This window comes from Panthera uncia, chromosome B4 (assembly GCF_023721935.1).
Source record: "Panthera uncia isolate 11264 chromosome B4, Puncia_PCG_1.0, whole genome shotgun sequence".
In the NCBI taxonomy this organism is placed as follows: Eukaryota; Metazoa; Chordata; class Mammalia; order Carnivora; family Felidae; genus Panthera; species Panthera uncia.
Genome location: NC_064809.1, coordinates 129,990,375 through 130,014,824, shown reverse-complemented (window position 1 = coordinate 130,014,824; position 24,450 = coordinate 129,990,375). Strand labels below are relative to the sequence as shown.

Genomic DNA, 24,450 nt, shown 5'->3' with positions numbered 1-24,450 from the left:
TTCTTCTTCTTCTTCTTCTTCTTCTTCTTCTTCTTCTTCTTCTTCTTCGTTTTGTTTTTAGGAAATACTATAGAGCTGCCTAATTTTTTTTAAAAGAAGAACCCAGAAGAATGGTTCCCAAAGAACTTAGTGTTAAACTTGGTGGCTAAATATAAAACAAGGAACGCCCTACTCTTAGTATAGAGACTGGGGGAGAATAAACTGAGGGAGAATAAAGTTACACCGCAGTATAAGATGATTCTGAGGAAGATGGAGCTGTAAGTTAATGAGTCAGAGTAGGGGCAGAAATAAAGATAAGGTAAGGACAAGCTGTTAGACTTAATGAAAGGTCTGTATAATTAATAATTCAGAAAAATTAAAAGGGTATTTTATAACTAGACATTTAAGTTGGGAAGAATGTAATTAGGAAGAAGAGAATTTAATCACGATACTGGAGTTAAGACATTTAAAAAACAGCACCTCCAGCACAAAGTCGTATTACACCACAGAAGAGTATAAAGAGCAACGATGATTCCATAAATCACATTCCTCTCTCCAAATCAATATAAAACTGTCTTCAACACTTTGATTTCCATATAGGCCTCCCATGCAAGCTCTGAGCAGATTTTTCCTTGAAAAAGAGAAATCAAAAAAGATGGCACCCCAAGAGAGCTGAAATATAGGAATTGATATAATTAATTCTACCAACAATCTCTAAAAAGGGGATGCTGTCTATATAACACATTATAAAATGAGATTGAAATTTAATATGTATGCTTTATTTAATACAACATATGTAAAAGATTATCATTTCAACATAAAATTGATATTATTAATTTTACATTCTTTTTTTTGGGTATTAAGTCTTTGAAATCCAGGCTGTCTTTTGCATTTAAAGTACATTTAGGGGTGCCCAGGTGGCTCAATCAGTTAAGCATCTGACTCTTGGTTTTGGCTCAGGTCATGATTTCATGGTTCATGGGACTGAGCCCTGCGTCAGGCTCTGTGCTGACAGCGCGGAGCCTGCTTGGGATTCTCTCTCTCTTTCTCCCTCTGCCCCTCCCCCACTCGCTTGTGCTCTCTCCCTCTCTCAAAAATAAATAAATGTTTTTAAAAGGCATATAAGCTTTCTCTTTTATAAAAAAAAAATAAACTACATTTAAATTTGATTGCTAACTTTTTTTTTTACTGTGGTAAAAAACACATAACATTAAATTTACCATCTGAATCATTTTTAACTGTAAAGCTCAGTGGAATTTTAAGTATATTCTTATCATTTTGCAACGGATCTCCGGACCTTTTTTATCTTCTAGAACTGAAACTCTATACCCATTGAACACTAATTCCCTCTCTTCCCTCTCCCTGGCCCTTGGCAATCATCACTTCTCTATGTTCTGTTTTTATGATTTTCACATTAGATGACTTCAAGTTAAGCTGAGTCATATAGTATTTGTTCTTTGCCGATTAGCTTATTTTGCCAAGCATAATGCCCTTCAAATTCATCTATATTGTAGCATGTGACAGGATTTCCTTCTTTTTGAAGGCTTCATAATATTCCGTTGTATGTACATCCCACACTTCCTGTATCCGTTCATCTGTCAGTGGACATGTAGGTTGCTCCTCTGCTTAGCTGCTGTGAATAATGCTGCAGTGAACACGAGTGTCCAACTGTGTCTTTGAGATCCTGCTTTGAGAGATCTGTTTTTATTTATTTTTTAAAATATTTATTTAGTTTTGAGAGGGAGAGAGACAGCAAGCAGGGGAGGGACAGAGAATCCAAAGTGGCTCTGCGCTGACAGCAGAGAGAGCCCAATGCAAGGCTTGAACCCACAAACCGTGAGATCATGACCTGAGCAGAAGTGGGATGCTTAGCTGACTGAGCCACCCAGGTGCCCGGAGAGATTTATTTCTAATGCTGAAATTTCATAAAATGAACCAAAAGTTGTAAGAAAATTTAATCAACAAAAATGTACTAGAAAAGTTGAATCATTGCATGCAGCATGTTAAAGACAAATATCTTTTGAGAATATGAGTCAATTTGAGCATGGAGATTTAAAGTTTAGACTTGTGTGTAAACTAGATTTTAATAAAGAGATGAAAAAGGAGGTCAAACTCATTAATACAGTTGCCCCCCCCCCACAGGTTTGAATTGTGCAGGTCCCCTTAAATGCAGATTGTTTTCACTAAGTACAGTATGGTACTGTAAATGTACTTTCTCTTCCTTACAATTTTAAAACATTGTCTTTTCTCTAACTTCTTTTATTGTAAGAATACAGTTTTTATAAAATATATGAAATACAAAATAGGTATTAATTGATTGTTTATGTTATCGGTGAGGATTCTAGTCAACAGTACGTTATAAATAGTTAAATTTGGGTGGGAGTCAAGACTTATGTGTGGAATTTTTACTGCATGGGGGCCAGTGCCCCTAACTTCTGTGCTGTTCCAAGGTCAACTGTACACCAAAACTGATAATTTACCACAAATAATCTGCCTACAAACATCTAGACTATCACTTGTCTCGTAAATAAAACCAAATCAAGAGCCTGTCTTGGGTGGAAACATTTCATATGAAATGAGCTTTCAATAACCATAGTCAAACACAATCTACGAGCAAGTATCTGCTTATGCTGCTTTTTGAAAAGCCATTATAGTTTTATATTTACCCCTGTGTTAAACACATTATGTGATTAATGCTGTGTGAGTTTAATGTAGTAATTATATGGCAATAAACTTAGCTTGTCTGATTTGTTACAGTAGCTTGTAAAGTAAATATCCTCAGAAAATGATTATATTAGATATACTAATAGTTAATAAACCTCATTAAAAGCAACAATATTGAAACTATACATATATACGTGTATATATACATATATATATATATACACACACACACACACATACACAGTGTTTAAAGCTATACACTCTACTAAATGTTATTCACACATACATCAGAATTCAGCACAACTGATGTAAACATTAAGTTTAGCACAGATACTTCTCAATATCAAAAGTCAATTATTTTTCAAGACGGCTTTCTACATGCATAGCTATCCTAATCTGCCTATTAACAGAACTTAGTTCCGTTGAAATAAACATCATGGAAATAAAATGATGTTTTCAAAACTTCTAGAATCTACGGTAAAAATGTTACATGATGAAACAAAGAAAGTGGCGTAGATCAGCTAATAAAAATAGTTTTAGTCCTAATCCTTGTAAGAATTTGCTCTTACGACCTTGAGGGTCATATTATCCCTGTGTTTCATCTGCCTTCCATAAGTGAAATAGGCTATTCATACAAACTGAGACCAATGAATGAGCGCCATTTTGGAAATCAATTTGGAAAAAAATTAACTTAGATCTCTGCCTCACATCATACACAAAAATGCATACCAGTTCAATTAAAGGTGTAGGGGTAAAAAGAAAAAAAGCAGGAAAATTAAGGTATTTTATTTATTACATTAGGGTAGGGACAACTTCTCTAAGCAAACACAAAATACAGAAGCTATAACAGGCTAATTGATTTTACCACATAAAAATGTTTTTAAATTTATTCGTATGAAAGATACCCCAATGTTAAAAGGAATGGGACAAAACATTTAAAACACCTCAAAAGACAAAGTTAGTATCTCTATTTTATAAAAGATTCCTACAGGGGTGCTGGGGTGGCTCAGTTGGTTGAGTATGTGACTCCTGATTTTGGCTCAGGTCATGATCCCAGGATTGTGGGACTGACCCCACATCAGGCTCTGCACTGAGAGTGGAGCCTACTTAAGATTCTCTCTCTCTCTCTCTCCCTCTCTCTCTCCATCTCTCCTTCTCCCCTGCTTGTACTTAATAATAATAATAATAATAATAATAATTTAAAAATATATAAAGGGTTCCTACAAAACTATCAAAACAAATAATCCAATAGAAACATGGGTCTAATATGCAAATAAGTGATACATAAAATTGAAAAATCTACGGCCGATAAACTAACAAAAGATATTCCATCTCATTAGTGAGCAGAAAAGTACAAATTAAAACAATCAAATATTAGGGGTGCCTGGCTGGCCCGGTCAGTGGATTATGCGACTCATGATCTCAGGGTTGTGAGTTCAAGCCCCACGTTGGGTGTAGAGATTACTTGAAAAAAAAAAAAAAAAAATATATATATATATATATATATATAATAAAATACAAGAGTGACAAAAATTTAAGGCTAAATAATTTTTTTGTCATCAAAGGGGAGAAGAAATGGGCATTCTCATGCACTGTTGATGGAAAGGATCATGGGTAGTGCTTTCTCAGAAGGCAATTTGATAGCAACTACCTCCATGTAAAAAAAGTACATCCCGTGGGGGTGCCTGGGTGGCTCAGTTGGTTGGGCGTCCAACTTCAGCTCAGGTCATAATCTCATCATGGCTTGTGAGTTCCAGCCCCATGTTGGGCTCTGTGCTGACAGCTCAGAGCCTGGAGCCTGCTTCGGATTCTGTTTCTGTCTCTCTCTGCCCCTCTCCCACTGGCTCTCTCTCTCAAATATAAATAAACATTACAAATTTTTTAAATATATTTAAAAATATTTTTAAAAATACATCCCGTGAACCAACAGCTCCATCTCTAGAAATTTATTCTACAGAAATACATCTGTGAATAAAGATATAAAAATAAAGATGTTCAATAAAGTATTGTTTGTAGTAATCAAACTAGAGACCACCAAATCATCTAATTAGAGAAGAATGATTATAGTCCATCCATTCAACAGAACATTCTGCATTAAGAGCATGAAGTAGACTGTGAAAGATGGCAAATTATAAAAGCAAGTCACAGAAGAATTATGTTGGGGAAAAAAAATCTCTATTTAGTTGTTGTTTTAAAATATACAGAAAACAGGGGCACCTGGGGGGCTCAGTCAGTTAAGCATCCAACTCTTGATTTTGGCTCAGGTCATTATCTTGTAGTTTTGTGAGTTTGGGCCCCACATCAGGCTCTACGCTGACAGTGCAGAGCCTGCTTCGGATTCTTCCTCTCTCTCTGCCCCTCCCCCACTTGCACTGTCTCTCTCAAAATAAATAAACAAATAAACAAATGGATAAATAAATAAATAAATAAAATATACAGAAAATATTTACAAAGATCAGGAGGGGAAGGAAGGTAAAAGAAGAGTCTCAGTTTTATTTCTGTGTCTACATTTACCATTTGAATGTTTCATGACAATCGTGTACAGTTGCCCCTTGAACAACATGGAGGTTTGGGGCACTGACTCCCCAGCATGGTCGAAAATCTGTGAATAATTTCTAACCCCCCAAAACATAACTACAGATAGTCTGTTGATTGGAAGCTTTACTGATAACATAAACAGTCAATTAACACCTATTTTGTCTGTTACATGTATTCTATGCTGGTTTCTTACAATGAAGTATGCTAGAGAAAAGAACATGTTTTATTTTATTTTTGTTTCCAGTTTTTATTTAAATTCTAGTTAGTTAAGATTTAGTGTAATACTGGTTTCAGGAATTTAGTGAAGAAAATGTTTTAAAATCATAAGGAAGAGAAAGTACATTTACAGCATGGTACCGTATTTGTCTGGTTCAGTTTTGGAGCGTGTGGCTCTTGATCTCGGGGTCAAGCCCCATGCTGGGCGTAGAGATTACTAAAAATAAATAAACTTAAAAAAATTCCATGTATAAATGGACTTGCACATTTCAAACCCATGTTGTTCAAGAGCCAACTGTATTATTTTTATAATTTAAAAAATAAAAGAATAAGTTGGAATTTCATAAGTCATTCAGTAATGTGTACACTTCCAGGATCTAGAATGTAGTATTCAGTTCCTTGATCCTACTGTCCAGGAGTTTATCATCCTCTGCCAACTACACTTCTAAGATGCAATGTGTGTGTGTGTGTGTGTGTGTGTGTGTATCTTTTAATTTTTGTTGCCTCAAACAAATGAACACATCACCTTTGCTACCCACTCCCACCAAAGAGGTAGACAGGTCTATGAGAGGAGTGCCTAGTGAGAAGAGTCATTACAATATAGTACAGCAGACCAGGACCAGGAAAAAAATAAACAAAACAAAACAAACAAACAAAAAAACCAGAAGCAAAACACAACAGGATTCATCTGTGAAAAGGCACCATGAGACTCAGAAAACAAAACAAGGTAAGGACACAACGCAAGTCCACCAGCCTGTCTGAAGCTCTCTAAAAGAAGCGCCGTTTGTATAACATAAAACCTGTGGGAGAATCTGCCCCAGCAGTGCTTCCTGAATACCTAAAGAAGTTGATACAGGATAGGGGCTACTGGAGCAGGTTTTTAAAGATAAAGACTGGTTTGTTTGGGAAATGGATGCCCTCTAGAGAACAGAACTTTCATCTGTGTTTCAAAAATAGGCTTAATGCCATTTTCATTATTTCCCCCAACTCCCTCTTATCCCTGAGACTTTGATCTTAACAACTGCACAGTTTTGCTAACCACGGTACTTTTCAGGAACACAGCTCCCAAGGCTGGCAGAGGATTTGGGTCAGGGAGATATTATAAAACACTGTAATGTCAGAAAGATCCAGATTCAAATCCTAACTTCCATTTCAAGCTGCATTCCCATGGATAAGTTACCTACCCTGATCTCCGAGTAAAAGGGTACACTATAATGAACGGAGAGAACATACACAGCATCTAAGCAAAGTGCTTTGCGCACAGAACACCCTCATCAAATAGGAACTATGATTTTTATATTGTAAGACCTCTGACCAGAGGGTGGGGCTGGGGGAGTGGGCAAGAGGACAGGGAGATGCATCTGAAATGTTCCTGTGATTTCACTGGGACTAGATGTTTGGCATTCTACTTTGCTAAAGATGAACTGATTCCATGAGCCCATGTAGAATATAAGTGCATTTCACAGAACACAGCAAAGTTAGGATTTATATTGTAAGCTATTTTTAAAACTGCCTGGTTAGCAAATTAAACCAGCTGTGAAAATATCCTGGTTTCCATTCACAACAAATACAAGACAAACATTCTCCTTTAATGAACCTGGCCTCATGGCAGCATAACATATTCCGCATAATTCATTCCTAAGGGTTTCGGAGACATACTTTTCATAAGACAGATCAAAAGTAAACTATTTTCTAGGAAGAAAAAAAAAAGATGAGAGAGGAGTTTCTCCCTACAGATTTTCGGTAAATTCCATGAATCACTTGCTATCCCATTCAACTTAGGAGACTACTGTCTGAATAAAAAATAGTAGTCATGTCAGTATTTCAAGGCAGTCTTAACTGTTTTTCCTTTAAAAGGGCATATGAAACACCAGTCTTCTCTGCAACACAATTTTTCAAGTTCTGTGGCAGAGGGAGGGAAAAAAAATCTATTCCCTGTCACCAAAAAGCTACCCGAGGACTCCCAATTTCAGATTTAAAACTGATCACTCTTTAAGAAGTCAGGGGAGAGATCTTGAATAATTTAGAATGTTGGCTAAGTTATATTATTTATATTCCTGTTCCTTTCGGGAAACAATTTGTTATTTAAACAAAGAACAGAAGTATAAATAACTAAATAGAATAGAATTTCAGGAAGTACATTTCAAATAAATTCACACTTGGAATGCAGGGAAGACAGTCTATTAATTTAGCGTACTTCCTAAGGACATAGCTAAGAAAAGAATATACCATCTTAAACTTTCTTTGGAAATCAACCAGACTGAATTAGTTCAATTTGGAACATCCTGAGCCTTAAAGCCTTTGCTAAAGTGTAACACAAATTTTGATTAGTCAAGTGTGAAAATCTACAAAGCCAACTTTCTTGTCCCTCCAGTTAGTCTGTCTATAAATAGAAACTATGCATTAATAGCCACCAAAGCAACTGGTGAGCTCCACAATGTGCCCAACATATACATCCTCTGCAACCACGCTCTCAGCGTGTTTAACCAAAGTGCTTCTGAAGATCTGTAATAGGACCCTTTTTAAATAAACTGTGACTCACTGTTTGCTTTCTTCACCAGGAGGTGGAGTCTTGCCATGCCCTTCCATTACAAAATCCTCCTGTTCCACCTGCAAAGGCAAGCACCACAGGTCAGAAGTAGTCAGTAACTAAGATGCAACTCACTTAAAGTTCCAGGGCCTGCCCTGTGCAGAAGAACCACATGGCCCCTGTGCTATACTGTCTGGCACAGGAGACTAGGCCAGTGGCTTTCAATTGCCAAATTTGCTCAAGGCATCTCTCCTTAGGTGCCTAGATTTGCAGAACAGAAAAGGAAACACTGTTGACTTGCAATTTACATAACTGTAACAAAAGTTAACATCCAGAATATAATAAAGAATTGCTAGGAATCAATTAAAAAAAAAAAAAAGACAACATACTTGAAAGATTTACAAAATAACTGAGTAGGAATTTTACTGAAGAACATGCACAAATGAAAAGATACTCAGTTTCATGTCAACCAGGAAAATGCAAATTACTGCAAATTAATTTCGCCGCTACCAGGTTGGCTAAAATTCAAAAGTTGGGCAATACTGGGCCACCTGGGTGGCTCAGTCGGTCAAGCTACCAACTCTGGTTCAGGTCATGATCTTGCGGTTCGTGGGTTCGAGCCCCAAGTCCGACTCTGTGCTAATAGCTCGGAGCCTGGAGCCTGCTTCAGATTCCGAGTCTCCCTCTCTCTGCCCTTCCCTTGCTTGCTCTCTGTCTCTGTCTCTCTCTCTCAAAAATAAATAAAACATTAAAAAATTTGTTTTTAAAGCTGGGCAATACCAAGTGTTGGCAAGGGCACAGAGCAATAGCAACACTCATCCACTCCTGGTGGGAAGGAAAATTGATACAACTACTTTTCAAAAGTTTGCCACTATCTGGTACGCTTGACTATGTATTTACTGTACAAACTAGTGGTCGCACTTCTAGATAAATATTCTAGAGAAACTTTTACACACATATAAAATAGTATTTTTTTAGTATTCTTAATTTTAATAGTATTATTTTTAACAGAAAAAAAAAAAAACCCAGAACAAATATCCATCAACAGTAAAATAAATATACACACTATGGTGTTTCCAGACAACAGAATAAACACTATTCTATATAAAAATGACTGACTATAGCTACACACTGCAACCTAGATGTGTTATAAAAACACAGTATTGGGTGAAAAAGCAAATCAGAAAAGAATACCCACACAGTATAATTCCATTATATAAGGTTCAAATATAACATTTTAAAACTGTATGTATGTATGAGTATATAGACATGTATGTATATACATAGTTTTTAAAAACTATTTTTAAAAAAGGAATGACATACCAAATTTAGGCTAGAGATTGTCTTAGGAAGGGAGGGAGGGGATTCAGTAAGGAAGGGGCATGTGGAGGATCCTGGGGTGTGGTTATATTCTATTTCTTGGCCTATGTAGTAGGTAACTAGGTGTTTGTTTTGTAATTATTCTTTTAACTATGTTTCTTTCCTCCCTATGGTTTTCTTCTCAATACAAATTTCAAAGTGAAAAAAAAAAGAAAGCATTTTACCATTCCAGATGGCTTATTGACCTGGAAGATCAGTGACCGAGATAGAGCTACCTCCACAAAGGGGACTATTAGTCCCATGAAAACTCCCCCTGAAAGGCATAATTTTAAAAAATCAAACAGATGTACTCAAGGAAACAGACAGGGCTATTCCCAACTCAGAAAAATAGTCTATTTCTTACAAAACCTAATAATCTGGAAGACAGACAACATACACCATGATGAAACCCAAAGAAAACAAAAGGTTTTCCAATTCTGTCATCTTCTCCACAGTCTCTATTTCCCAAGAATACTAGAGAAGACAGGACAGAGTTTAGAGGCTAAGTTTCAGAAAGGACAGGAAAATCAAGAGGTGTTCATAATTTCCATTAAAAACAGGAGGAGGCATAGGCAAGAGTAATTAAAGACACACACTGTGCATACTGTAAAATTCAAACCAGGTTCTGACTTGAATCTTAGGAAATTCCTGACTCTGCAACGTACTGGACTTAGCCAAGGAGAGGGAGGATTCTCCCATCCTAAGGTTACATTTAGGACGTAAAAACTCTAGAAATAAAAACAGGATTGCAGAGGGAAATTTATGAGGAGCTAGAGATGATCTGGTTGGGTTATAAGAGTGCATACTATGTTTTAAAAAAAAATCACAATGTACTTAACTATATAAATGTTATGCCTTAATTAGGAAAAACAGGTGACAAACTGTTTAAGTTTGTTAAGCTCCTTGGAACCTCAACCTTCAATCATTTGCTTAAAGACAAGAATGACTATTCTCCCACTTATATATATTATAGAAATTTCTTTGGCCCTTCATCTTTAAGAATGCTGTCTAAAGAATTCTGAATTGTGCATCTTGGCCTCTGCTTAGTTTTTTTTTTTTTTTTTTTTAAGGTTTATCTACAATCAATTTCTTTTTTTTTTTTTTAATTTTTTTTTTTTAACGTTTATTTACTTTTGAGACAGAGAGAGACAGAGGATGAACGGGGGAGGGTCAGAGAGAGAGAGGGAGACACAGAATCTGAAACAGGTTCCAGGCTCCGAGCTGTCAGCACAGAGCCCGACGAGGGGCTCGAACTCACGAGCCGTGAGATCATGACCTGAGCCGAAGTCAGACGCTTAACCGACTGAGCCACCCAGGCGCCCCTACAATCAATTTCTAATGAGAAGTAATGATCAAAGAACCCACAGCTTCTACAATCTCTTCCACGTGGGCTCCCAATCTTTAACCCCAGCCCCCATGTTATGCATACTAGTCCTCCACTTGGATGGCCCAGTAAGTTCCAAAATGAAATAATATCTTTGTCTTTAAACTTCCTCTCCTTTTTATATCCCCTATCTCTGCGAATGGTACCATCATTCACTAAACTCCCCAAACAGGAACCCGATACATGTATCCCCCCACTTTTTGAAAGTTCGTGTTATACCACTTCACTTTTACAAAAGGCCTATTTTCACTAACCAAAAAAAAAAAAAAACCAAAACAAAAAACAAAAAACAAAAAACACAAAAAAACCTGAAGAGGATTTTTGCTTTTACAAAAAAAGAGGTAAAAAGCCAAACAGCGTTCAGCGTTGGTTTTGCAGCCAGCCCGCTGTAGAGGCAGTGCACACCATGAGCCCCAAGAAGGGCACTGCCAAACTCCTTCCCTGAGACTACAGTCAGCATCTCAGCATCTGTGAGCAAGACGTGTCCCAAAGTATCAGAAAAGCCTAGGAGCAGTTATTTTCTGGATTTGGGAATGCTCCAAGATTTTTCCATATAAAGAAATGGTCACTGTTTCTTGGCTTGGTGCAACATTTAGACTTACGAAAGATTTCACAGGAATGCTCTACTTTCTGATAGCAGGGGAAACCTGTCATCACACAAGAATCTAAGGTTCCCTCCTTAACCCCACATCCTATTAATCACCAAGTATTGTGGCTTCCACCTCTTAAATGGCTCTCCCCTCCACCACCCCTTCTTTATTCTCTTTAACTGCCATCATAGTTAAAGGCCAGCTTCTCTAAACCTCACTACTGCACAAGCCTTCTCACTGGTCCTTGTGCTTCCGGGTCCCATTTCATTTTAAGGCATCTTCCAAACCACCTCCATCAAGTGGGCTTTGTAACATGCAAATCTGATTGCATCGCTCCCCTCGAAATTCTTCAGTGGTGCCCCAACACCTATGCTGAGTTCATTTGTCTAAGCCATCTTTTTATCCGCCTCTGCCTCCCCCACCCACTCTGAAGCCCTGGCGGAACATGCAACTCTTTAACCCCCTGTTCATTTACGCATACTGTTAGCATTTGCCTAGCCGCCCCGGCCTTCTGCCCACGTACAATTCAAATTGCTACTCATTCCTTTAAATGCCAATTCAAATGCTTTTCCCCAGACACGGTCTCCTGCAGCAGGGCTTACACCTTTTCTCAGCCTCCATCATCTCAGGAGGCAATAAAAATGGTCCAGAAAGAACACTGCTCCTTATTGCCACTTCCCGCTCTTTTTTTCTGCAAATTTCAAGAACACAAGGACTTCATGTGATGGTCTCCACCACTCCTCCCCCTTGATCTCATTTGCAGGAGTTTCAAGATTTTTATTCATAAAACTTGCACCATTACCCTCACCTTTCTCCCACTACCATTCATTCATTCAACAAACATTTACTCAGCACATATTACATGCAAGGTGCTGGGCTGAGATAAAGGCGAAGACAGTAGTCTCTGCCCTCAAAAAGCTTGCAGATTAGTGGGGAAGACAACCAAAAACCAGTGGGCACTGTGTGGTGACAGATGGTAACTACACTTGTGACCACAGCAGAAGTCCAGACGTGTGGATGCTCCAATTAAAAAGACATCACCATCAAGTGTGAAAAAGCAATGCAATCACACAGGAAGGGCGCTTGACTCAGCCTAAAGGAGTCAGACACACCAGACCTACCCTAAGCAGGAGACTGACCTCCTTCCTAATTCAGTGAGGAAGCAGGCAGGACCTGGACTGCTCCACACTGAGGTTTGTCACAGAAACCTCCCGCCCTCCGTGTGAACCTGTGAAGAGCCACTGCAACTCCTACGTCTGCTGTTCTCTGTCCTCAAGAGTCCACTCAGAGCCTCCTGGCAGGCATTTCAGTGATTCTTCTCCTGGACACCGACTTGTTGTTAGGATGTTTCTGTCTTACCAATCCCTTACCTTTCTCTCTTCTGCTCCAGGAGTGCAGAGCATAGCTGGAGGAAGTCACAAAACTGGTTCCTTTTCAAATGTACGCCAGTTCACTTCCCCTCAGTGCTCACATGGCAGCACCTGGCCTGTAAGGCCCTTCTTCGTCTTTTCTGCTGACTGTTACTCAGTCTTCAAAGACTGGTTCAAAAGTTACTTTCTCTAGGAGGCACTTTCGACAACTACCACTGCCTCCTCCAACCTCCCAAGGTGTTCCTTCCCATTTACCCTGCAAGGCCCAGCCAACAGCTGCGGCCCTTTGTTCACCCACTTCCCCTCTGCTGGAGAGCCTTGAAGGGGAACAATGGGATCTTTGTGTATCCCAGAACCTAACACAACCCTTCTAGTGGGTCATTCATTCGACATACCTTCTGAATGCCTTCCCTGTGCTAAGTAAGCGCTGGGTTGAATAACTGAATGAATGAACGTCTGACCTCCTACACCACCGTCCTCACTCATTTATTCTGAACCTATTCCACTCTCCTCCAGACTCCAAACCCATCCATCAGGCATCCTCCCTAGCCTGTCCTTTCTGAAGAGGACAATGCAGAAGAAGATCATCCTGAAAGCCTATCTCACACAAAGCCCCTGTTTTCCCGTCAGGATTGTGCAGATGAGTCTTCACCTTCACCCACTGCCCCCTCTCCCCTGCTCAGCAAGGCTCCCCTCACCACTTATATTCTACATTCATGACCTGCGTCACAACACCTCCTCCGGGACCTTACTGTCTAAGGAAGTCTTTCTCCCTTTCTACCAAATCCAACTCCTCAACTGACGAATACATTATAAGCTCTTCTATTCTGAAAAATTATTTTTGGCCTTGTGATACCCTCCAAATATCCTCTTGTTTTTAGCCTTTCCTTTACTATCCAAATTATTAAATAGACTACACTCCATTACTTTCATGTTCTCATCACTGATCTGATAAAAAAAAAGTTATCGAGGTACTACATACATGTGATTTTAAGTCAAATAATACCACCAAGCTTACAAATAAAAACAACACTCTCCTCTGCTGCCCTCCGACCCAGACCACTCCCCGTGCCTCCCCCGCCACCCCACCACACACGGATCTCCTTTCCCCCGTCCTTCCAACAGAAGACACCATTTTTGTCCAAATCAATATTCAGTGCTAACAGTACTATAACTAAGTAAATAACAGAGACAGCTGAATCATACGGAACGGTATAATCAAATTTGCTTTTCTTGTACAATTCTTTGTTTTCCCCAGAACTAACAATTACTACTTTCTTTCAGTTTGGGGGAGGCTTAGTATTTATTATGTATTTTTCACTAATTCATCCTCAAACTCTCCAACAGAGTTGTAAATCTCCTCTTAATAAATTCAAACACTTCAGGTAATCTATCAATTTCATTCCAGTCTTGGAGACATTCCTCAGGGGTTTTCTCATGTTCCAGTCTAGATTGTTTGCTTTCTAGGCCGCTAAATTGCTGACACTTTGCCAGGGATGTCTTTTCCCCTTCAGCTCTGAAATTCCTGGCTCTCTCTCCTACCCTGGAGCATCTGTTCCCCAGATCCTTTGTCTTCTTTTATGGTTTAGTCTCTGGTTTAGGTGGAACATATATTCTAGTGAATGCCTGACAAAAGGTATATGGAAAGTAAAATTTTTGATCTCTTGAATGACTGAAATGTCCTTATTTTATCCATATATATTATTGACATTTGGAATATTTTTTTAACCCACATACATAATCAAATTAGAAGTTCAAGTTAGTAGGAGCGCCTGGGTGGCTCAGTCGGCTGAGTGTGTGACTTCAGCTCAGGTCACGATCTCATGGCTCATGGGTTCGGGCACCGCATCGGGCTCCGTGCTGACAGCTTGGAGCCTGGAGCCTGCTTTGGATTCTGTGTCTCCCTCTCTCTCTGCCCTCCCCCACTCGTGCTAGTCTCTCTCTCCCTGAAGAATAAACATTGAAAAGTATTTAAAAAATAAAAAAAAAAGTTCAAATTAGTAAATCTTTCTCCCTCCAAAATTTTGAAGCCACACTTCATTGTCTTCTAGTTCCCAGAGATGCAATATAGAAATCTGACAATATTCTAAATCCTAACGTTTTGGCCATGACCTGTTTCTTCTCCAGAAACTTGTAGGGTCTTTCACTTCTCCTCAGTGTTACACAAATGCAAACCTCGAAGTATGGTTCTTTTTTTTTATTTATTCAGCTTCTGGGTAGGTACTTGCAATCTAGAAACTCGGGTTCTTCAGGTTTGGGGCATTTTCTCTACTTATTTATTTGACAATTTTATCCCCTCCAGGAATTCCTTCTTCAATGTTGAATTTACAGGATTGATCCATGAATTTTCTTTTCTCTCCACTTGTATCTCTTTGACTTTTTCTTTTACTACCTGGAGATTCTCTCAACTTTACCTTCCAATACTTCTAATTTTTAAAAGAATTTGTTATTGTGACTTAGTTTTTGAAAGCTTGTTCTCTGAAGTCTTTTTTTTACAGTCCTATTTTTGTTCCATGATTATAATACCAACTCTTATCTCTGAAAATATTGTTTTGTTTTGTTTTAATTTTCTTTCACTCTATATTACCTTGTTTCCTCTACATTCCTCTTTCATGTTTGCTTTGGTCGCTATCTTCCAGTCATACGTTTTTATCAGATGTCTGATTATCTATGATTATCTACTGATATTTATTTTTAATTTTTAATTGTATTACTTTTTTTAAATGTTTATTTTTGAGAGAGAGACAGAGCATGAGCAGGAGAGGGGCAGAGAGAGAGAGAGGGAGACACAGAATCCGAAGCAGGCTCCAGGCTCTGAGCTGTCAGCACAGAGCCCGACGCGGGGCTCGAACTCACGGACTGTGAGATCATGACCTGAGCCGAAGTCGGATAGTTAATTGACTGAGCTTCCCAAGCGCCCCTTATTTATTATTTTTTAAAGGAGATGGAGGTTTATTGAATACACTGCAAGGGAGCAGTGGGCAGGACAGCAAAGGAGAGAGGATCTGCAGTGATCTGCTGATATTTAAGAGATAAGCCTGAAAGGGGCACCTGGGTGGCTCGGTTGGTTGAGTGTCGACTCCTGATCTAGGCTCAGGTCGTGATCTCACAGTTCATGGGTTTGAGCCCCGCATTGAGTTCTGTGCTGATGGCACAGAGCCTGCTTGGGATTCTGTCTCTTCTTCTATCTACCCCTATACTGCTTGTGCACACGTGTGCATGCTGTCTCAAAACAAACTTAAACAATTTTTTTTTTAATGAGCAACTTTTTACTCCTGCTCCCCCTCCCTGGGCAACCACTAACATGCTTTCTGTCATTATAGATTAGTTTGCATTTTCTAGAGTGTATATACAGGTAATCACTGGGACATACTTTTTTTTTTTTTTTTTTTTTTTTGGTCTGGCTTCTTTTGATCAGAATTATTCTGAAATTCATCCATACAGTTTCATGTATCAGTAGTTCACTTCCCTCTTATAGGGAGCACTACTCCACTGCATAGAATCTACCACAATTTGTCAGTCACCTGTTGATGGGTAGCTGGGTTGTTTCCAGACTTGGGCTATTGCAAAAAGCTGCTATGAACATTCATTTAGAAGTTTTTGTACACTTTCTTTTTCACTGGGTACTTAGCAGTGTATATTAGTTTGCTAGGGATGCCATGACAAGGTACCACAGATTGTATGCTTTCAGGAACAGCAATGTATTGTCTCACACAGATCTGGAAGCTAGAAGTGGGAAATGAAGATTTTGCCAGTGCTGGTTCCTTTGGAAGGCCGTGAGGGAAAGATCTGTCCCAGGCCTCTCCCCTTGGCTTGCAAATGGCCGTCTTCACGTTCACATGGCGTTCTCCCTGTGTTTGTGTCTCTCTGTCTAAATTTCCTCTTTTTATAGACACTAGTCACACTGGATTATGGCCTACCCTAATGACCTATTTTAATTTGATTACCTCTGCAAAGTCCCTAACTCCAAGCAAGGTCACATTCTGAGGTAACGGGAGTTAAGGCTTCCAACGTGTAAACTGGCACAGGAGTGGGGGCGGGGGAGTGAACAGGGAACACAATTCAGCCTCTAACAATGGAACAGTTGGATCATAGGGTAGTGATATGTTTAACTTTTTAAGAAACAGTCTCTGTATTCCAAAGTGGCTGTAGCATTTTATCTCCCCACCAGCAGAGTATGAGAGTTCCAGTTCTTCCATATCTTACCAACACCCAGGTCTTCCTTTTCTTTTAATGTTTTATTTATTTTTGAAGAGAGATCACGAGTGGGGGAGGGTCAGAGAGACAGGAGGACAGAGGATTCTAAGTGGTCTCCACACTGACAGCAGAGAGCCCAATGAGGGGTTTGAACTCACTAACCTGGAGATAACTCTGAGCAGAAGTTGGACACTTAACCAACTGAGGCACCCAGGCGCCCCAGTAAGTCTTTTTAACTTTAGCTACTCTAACTGCTTTTTTATTTTTTAAGTTTAATTTATTTATTTTTGAGAGAGAGAGAGAGAGAGATACAGTAATCAGGAGAGGGGCAGAAAGAAAGAATCCCAAACAGGCTCCGCACTGTCAGCGCAAAGCCTGACACAGGGCTTGAACCCATGAACTGTGAAATCAGGACCTGAGTGGAAACCAAGAGTTGGATGCTTAACTGACTGAGCCACCCAGGCGCCCCTCTAATTGTGGTTTTAATTGCATTGACATTGAACATCTTTTCATGAGTTTCTTTGCCATCCATTCTTTGGTAAAATGCTGTTCAAATTTTTTACCATTCTTTTAAGCAGATTTATTTTTCTCTCTCTCTTTTTTCTAAAGTAAGCTCCACACCCAATGTGGGGCTTGAACTCATGACCCCAAGATCAAGAGTTGCATGCTCTATCAACAGAGCCAGCCAGGTGTCCCGAAGCATCTTTACTGAGATACAATTTACATGCCATAAAGTTCACCTGTTTAAAATATATAATTCAATAGTTTTTAATATATTTACAGAGTTGTGCACTGATCACCACAATCTAATTTTAGAACATTTCTATCATCCCAAAAAGGAAATTTGTCCTTATTGACAGTCACTCCCCATTTTGCCCTCCCTTCATCCTTCTTTCCAGCACCAGATAACCACGAACCTGCTTCCTGTCTCTACAGATTGGCCTATTCTGAACATTTCATATATAAATGAAGTCATACAATATGTGGTGTTTTGTGTCTGTCTGCTTTCACTTGGCATAATGTTTTCAAGTTTCATCCATATTGTATCATATATCAGTACTTCATTCCATTTTATGGCTTAATACTGTCCCATTGTATAGATATACCATATTTTGTTTACATCACCAGTTGATGGATATTTTGATTGTTTCCACTTTTTTGCTATTGTAAATAATGCTGTTATAAACACTTGTATACAAGTTTCTGTGTGGACACAAGCTGTCATTTTTCTTGGGTGAATACCTAGGAGTGGGATTCCTGGGTCATACGAGAACTGTATGTTTAACTTTTTGAAAGCCTACCAAACTGTTTCTCAAAGTGGATGCACCGTTTGACATACCCACCGGCAGTGTCCAATGGTTCTAATTCTCCACATCCTCAACCACACTTGTTATCACCTGTCCATTTGATAACAGCCATCCCAACGGGTGTGAAGTGCTATGTCACTGTGGTTTTGATTGTAGTTCCTTAATGAGTAACGATGCTGAGCATCTTTTCATGCGCTTATTGGCCAATTGTGTGTCTTCTTTGGATAAATGTCTTCCAATTCTTTGCTCATTTTTTAAAATTGGGTTGTTTTCCTATTACTGAGCTTTCAAAGTTTTTAACAGATTTAATAGATTCTAGATACTAATCCTTATTTGGGCAGATGCTGTGCATGTGTTTCCTCCCAATCTGTGGCTTGCCTTCTCATTCTCACTAACAGCATCTTTCAAAGAGCAGAAGTTTGCTGTGAGATCTAAGAAATCTTTGCCTAACCACAGATTTTCTCTTACATCTTCTTCTAGAAGCATTATAATTCTAGATTTTACATTTAGATCTAAGATCCATTTTCAGTTAATTTTTATATATGCTATAAGGTCTAGATGTATGTTTATTTTTTGCATATGGATATCCAACTGTCCTAACACCATTTGTTGAAAAAAAAAATCCTTTCTCCATTGAATTGCCTCCGCTAAATTGCCTTTGTCAAAGATCACTTGTCCATATATATGTGGGTTTATGTTGGGATCTCTCTTCTGCTCCACTGGTCTCTGTCTTTTTTCCAATACCACAGGGTCTTTATTGCTGTAGCTTTATAGTTAAGTTCTGAAATCAGGAAGTATTAGCACTCCATCTTTGTTCAACTCAAAAGCTGCTTTGATTATTATTATGGGTTGAATAGTGTCCCCCCCACCAAAAAAAGAAAAAAGATACACTGGAGTTCTAACCTCCAATACTTCAGAACATGATCTTATTTGGAGATGGGGTCTTTACAGAGGTAACTATAAAGTTATTAGGGTGGACTCTAATCCAGTATGACCGTGTCCTCTTATACAAAGGGTGAAATTTGGACACAAAGACAGATGCGCACGCAGGAAGAATGCCATGTGAAGACTGGGTTATACTGCAACAAGTCAAGAAACTAGAAGAGAAGGCAGAAATCAGAAGCTAAGAGAGAGGCCTGGAAAAGACCCTCCCCTAGTCCCTTCACATGGAACATAGCCCTGCCAACACCTTGACCTTGTACTTCAGGCCTCTAGGACTGTGAGACAATACATTTCTGTTGTTTAAGTCACTCAGTTTGTGGTACTTTGTTAGAGCAACCCTAGCAGACTACTACAGCTGTTCTATGCCCTATGCATTTCCATATGAATTTTAGAAATCAGCTTTTTCACAAAAAGAGTCTGCTAGGATTTTGATAGGGATTGGACTAACTCTTAGCAACAGCTCAACAATATTGAATCTTTTTTTTTTAAGTTTATTTATTCATTTTGTGAGAGAGAGAGAGAGAGAGAAAGAGAGAGAAAGAGAAAACACGAGAGGGGGAGGGGCAGAGAGAGGGAGAAAGAGAATCCCAAGAAGGCTCTATGCTCTTAGTATGGAGCCTGACTCAGGGCTTGATCCCACAAGCTGTGAGATCATAACCTGAGCTAAAATTAAGAGTCGGATGCTTAACTGACTGAGCCACCAGGCGCCCCAACAATATTGAATATTCTGACCTATAAACAGGTATATCTCTCCTTTTATTTAGGTTGACTTTATTTTCTCTCAGCAATGTTTTGTGGTTTTCAGTGGTGGTGAAACATTCTGTGTTTTTTGTGGTCACAGCAGACATCTTTTCTCATTGTTCTTCATCTAAGAAGTAAATCATTCAGTCTTTCACCATTAAGTTTAATGTCAACTGTAGGATTTTCATGAAAGCCCTTTATCAGGTCAAATAGTTCCTTTCTATTCCTAGCTTGCTGACACTTTTTTTTTTAAATCAGGAATGGATGTGGCATTTGTCAAATGCTTTTTCTGCATCTTTTGAGTGGATCCTAGGGTTTTTCTTTTTTTAATTTGTTAACGTGATGAATTACACATTGATTGATTCTTGTATGTTCAACCAACCTTGCATTCCTGGGGGAAATCCTACCTGGTCATGTGTTATACTATATATTCAAATTCTGTTTATAATTGTTGCACCTACTTCATGAAAGACACTGTTCTGTAGTTTTCTCGCAATGTCTTTGGTTTTGGTATCAGAGTAATCCTGACCTCACAAAAGGAGTTGGGAAGTATCCCCCTCTCTTCAAGTGAGATTATACTAATTTACATACAACATAAGAACCTACAATAGTATTCTTCTACCTTCCCGTCTTGGACTTTATGCTACTGTTATTGTACATTATACAGATATCAACACACAACGCATCTGCAGAACTTTTGTTCAAACAATTCCCTTTTTAAAAGGTTTAAATAATAGAAAAAGTCTTCTATATCTACCCATGTAGTTTCCATTTCCTAAGCTCTTCATTTCTTTGTGTAGATTCATATTTCCATCTGGCATCCCTTTCAGTCTCCCTTTCACATTTCCTATAGTATGGGTATGCTGATGATGAATTATTTCAGCTTTTGTGTGTTTGAAATAGACTTTAGGGGCACCTGGGTGGCTCAATTGCTTAAGCGTCCGACTTTGGTTCAGGTCATGATCGCACGGTCTGTGGGTTCGGGCCCCGTGCTGGGCTCTGTGCTGACAGCTCAGAGCCTGGAGCCTGCTTCGGGTTTTGTGTCTCCCTCTCTCTCTTCTCCTCCCCCGCTTGTGTTCTATCAAAAAAAAGTAAACATTAAAAAAAAAAAGAAAGAAATAGATTTTATTTAGCCTTCATTCTTTAAAGAAATTTCACTGCTTATAGAATTCAAGGTTAACAGTTTTTCTTTCAGTACTTTAAAGACCACTGCATTGTTTTTAAAGGCAAATTCTTATCTTTGTTCCTCTGTTAACAGTGTCCATTGTCTTTTGGTTTTAAGATTTTCTCTATCGCTCATTTTGAGTAATTTGATTATGATGTGCTTTAGTGTGGTATTCTTCATCTGTCAAGAACATATAACTTCTTTTTTAATTTTTTTAAGGAACATATAACTTCTTGGATCTGTGGGTTTACAGTTTTTATCAAATTTGGGGCCATTATTTCTTAGATTTTTCTTTTCTACTTCCTTCCCTCTTCTTCAGAGACTACAGTTACACTTACATTAGAAAGACTGTCTGAAGTTTTGTACAGCACCCTCATCATCTTTCCATATTTTGTTCTTTACTCTTTTTCCTGTGTTTCATATTGGATATTTTCTATTAGCATGACTTTAAATTCTCTAATCTTTTATTCTGCAATGTCTAATCTGTCACTAATCTCATCCAGTATATTTTTCATCTCAGACATTATAGTTGTAAACTCTAGAAACATTTTTAAATTTTATTTATTTACTTATTTTAGAGAGCATGCAATGGGGGAGATGGGCAGAAGGAGAGAAAGAATCTTATGCAGGCTCTATGCTCAGCACAGAGCCCAATGCAGGGTTGATCCCATAACCCTGGGATCATGACTTGAGCCAAAATCAAGAGTTGGACACTCAACCAACTGAGCCACCCACATACCCAACTCTAGAAATTTGATTTGAGTCTTATCTTCCACATTTCTACTTGACTTCTTAAATATCTGAATACAATTATAGTAAGTATTTTAATATTCCTGTCTGCTAATTTTAATCTGTGTCAGTTGTGGGTTGATTTCAACAGATTTTTTTTCCTTCACTACGGTCTGTATTTTCCTGGGTTTTACGTGTCTGATGATCTTTGCTTGGATACCGGATATTACAAATTTTACACTGCTGAGTACTGAATATTTTGTATTCCCATTTACAAATATTCCAAAAATATTTTTGAGCTTTGTTCTAGAACACAGATTACTTTGAAACAGTCTGTTCCTTTTGTGTCCTATATATATATATACACACACACACACATATATATATATATATATATACATACACACATATATATATAAAATATGTATAATACATGTTTATACATGTATATGTATGTATGTATATATATGTGTGTGTGTGTGTGTGTGTATATATATATATATCCATCTATCTATATTTTGTCTACTTTTAAATGGTTATTTCCAGTGGGAGGGTAAAATCTGTCCCTGATACTCCATCTTGCCCAGTAGCAGAAGTCCCAATGGATTTTTGAAAAATTATGGTGTCTTAGGAGAACCTGGCTGGCTCATTCAGTGGAGCATGCAACTCTTGGTGTCAGGGTTATAATTTCAAGCCCCATGTTGGGTATAGAGATGACTTAAAAATAAAATCTTTTTAAAATTGTGGTATTTTAACCATTTTTACGCATGCAGTTCAATGGCATTAAGTATGTTCACATTGCTGTGCAACCATCACCAGCATACATCTCCGAAATTTTTCTCATCTTTCCAAACTGAAACTTTATACTTTCTCTTCCCCTCTCCCTTCAGTCCCTGGCAACCACCACGCTGTTCTCTGTTTCTATGAGGCACCACCCTAGGCACCTTATACAAATAAGAATCATGCAGGATTTGTCCTTTGGTGACTGGCTTATTTCACTAAGCATAATGTCTTCAAGGTTCATGCGTGTTGTAGCAGGCGTCAGAATTTTCTTCCTTTTTAAGGCTAAAGCTTATTCCATTGTTGGGATATACCACTTTTTGCTTATCCATTCAATCGCCAAGCGACAATGGGTTGGTTTTACTTCTTGGCCACTGTAAATAAGGCGGCTACGAACATAGGTATGCAAATATCTGACAGAGTCCGTTTTCAATGCTTTCTTCTTTTTTTAAATTAAGCTTTTAATTTTAATTGCAGTATAGTTAACATACAGTGTTATATCACTTTCAAGTATACACTACAGTGATTCAACAATTCTATACATTACTTAGTGTAATGTCATCCTTCTTTCAATTCTTAGTGATTTTATTACTAAGTGGAATATCCTTGCCACTTAGCATCTCTATTTCTCCTTGTCCGTTATGTAACAGTTGACGTAGTAGCCATCATTCAAAGAGCCACCCATTTAAAATCTCCTCTGCCTTGTACTAGACTACACTCTCCATTTCTTTTCTTCTCTCTCACCCAATCTTAGAGCCTTTGAATTTATGCCTTTGCCTTAGGAATATTCTCTCATATCATCACATGGAAGCTTCCTTCATATCCTTGAGGCATCAGCTCAAGCGCATCTCTCTGAACAGACCTTCTCTGACCACCCAGCTAAAATAGCTCCCCACTCAGTCACTCTGGCTTAACACATATCACCGCCTAAAAGGAACGCTTACTTATGTGTTTGTTGTCTATCTCCCCCAACCAAAAATGCAAACTTCCTGATACAGAGATTCTTGACTGTCTTGTTCACTACAAACCTGGCACAAAAAGTTGTTTGATAAATATTTCCTGACTCTAACCTGCTAATCTCTGCTTCTCTTTCTTAACTGCTCTCCAAACATCTATTTCCCCAGGTTCTGTCACTGAACCCATGTCTTCACATTTTGCCACAGAAATTTCATCTAACCTCACGGTTTCAACTGTTCCATTTGAATGATTCTCTCCAATTCAGTTATTTTCAGCCCTGAATCATCCTGTTTCCAGCCTCCTGGTTTCACCTGGCTGCCACACACTGCCACAAAGACACTATCTCAAATTCTGTTTAACACAGAATTCATCCTACCCTCCCCCCACCTGTTTCTTCTCTCATGTTTCCTATTCTTTTTTTAATTTTTTAAAAAATGTTTTATTTATTTTTGAGACAGAGACAGAGCGCGAGCAGGGGAGGGGCAGAGCGAGAGACACAGAATCCGAAGGCTCCAGGCTCTGAGCTGTCAGCACACAGCCCAATACGGGGCCCGAACTCACAAACCACTAGATCTGGACCTGAGCCGAAGTCGGACGCTTAACCAGCTGAGCCACCCAGGCGCCCCTCGTGTTTCCTATTTTTAACAGCAGCACCCTCTTTCTTCCAGTCACTCAGCTTAAAGTCTTGATGTCATTACTGATATCTCCTTTTCCTTTTTCCTCCACATCAAATTAATTGCTAAATCCTATCCATTTTTTTAAAAGAAAGCATGCAGGGGCAGCTGGCTGGCTCAGTAGGTGAAGCATAAGACTCTTGATCTTGGGGTTGTGAGTTTGGGCCCCACGCTGGGTGTAGAGATTACTTAAAAATAAAATCTTTAGGGGCATCTGGGTGGCTCGGTTGGTTAAGTGTCCGACTTTGGCCTAGGTCATGATCTCACAGTTCCTCAGTTCGATTCCTGTATTGGGCTCTGTGCTACAGCATAGAGACTGAAGCCTGTT

The 24,450-nt window shown here is 38.7% G+C and overlaps 1 protein-coding gene across 19 annotated transcripts in view; it reads right to left on the bottom strand.

Moving 5' to 3' along the window:
• The window catches only part of TNRC6B (trinucleotide repeat containing adaptor 6B), a 249,989-nt gene that overhangs the window by 148,517 nt on the left and 77,022 nt on the right, over positions 1-24,450 (bottom strand). For 11 of the 19 annotated variants that reach the window (XM_049627539.1, XM_049627546.1, XM_049627538.1 and 8 more), the window contains one exon: positions 7,940-8,007. The exons of 1 other annotated variant lie outside the window; for it this stretch is intronic. In XM_049627539.1, coding sequence (XP_049483496.1) covers positions 7,940-7,986 — 47 coding nt within the window. In that variant the 5' untranslated portion in view covers positions 7,987-8,007. Of the gene's footprint in view, positions 1-7,939; positions 8,008-9,471; positions 9,561-11,783 lie in introns of all 19 variants that reach the window. 7 more of the 19 variants (XM_049627530.1, XM_049627529.1, XM_049627537.1 and 4 more) reach the window with 2 other exon arrangements.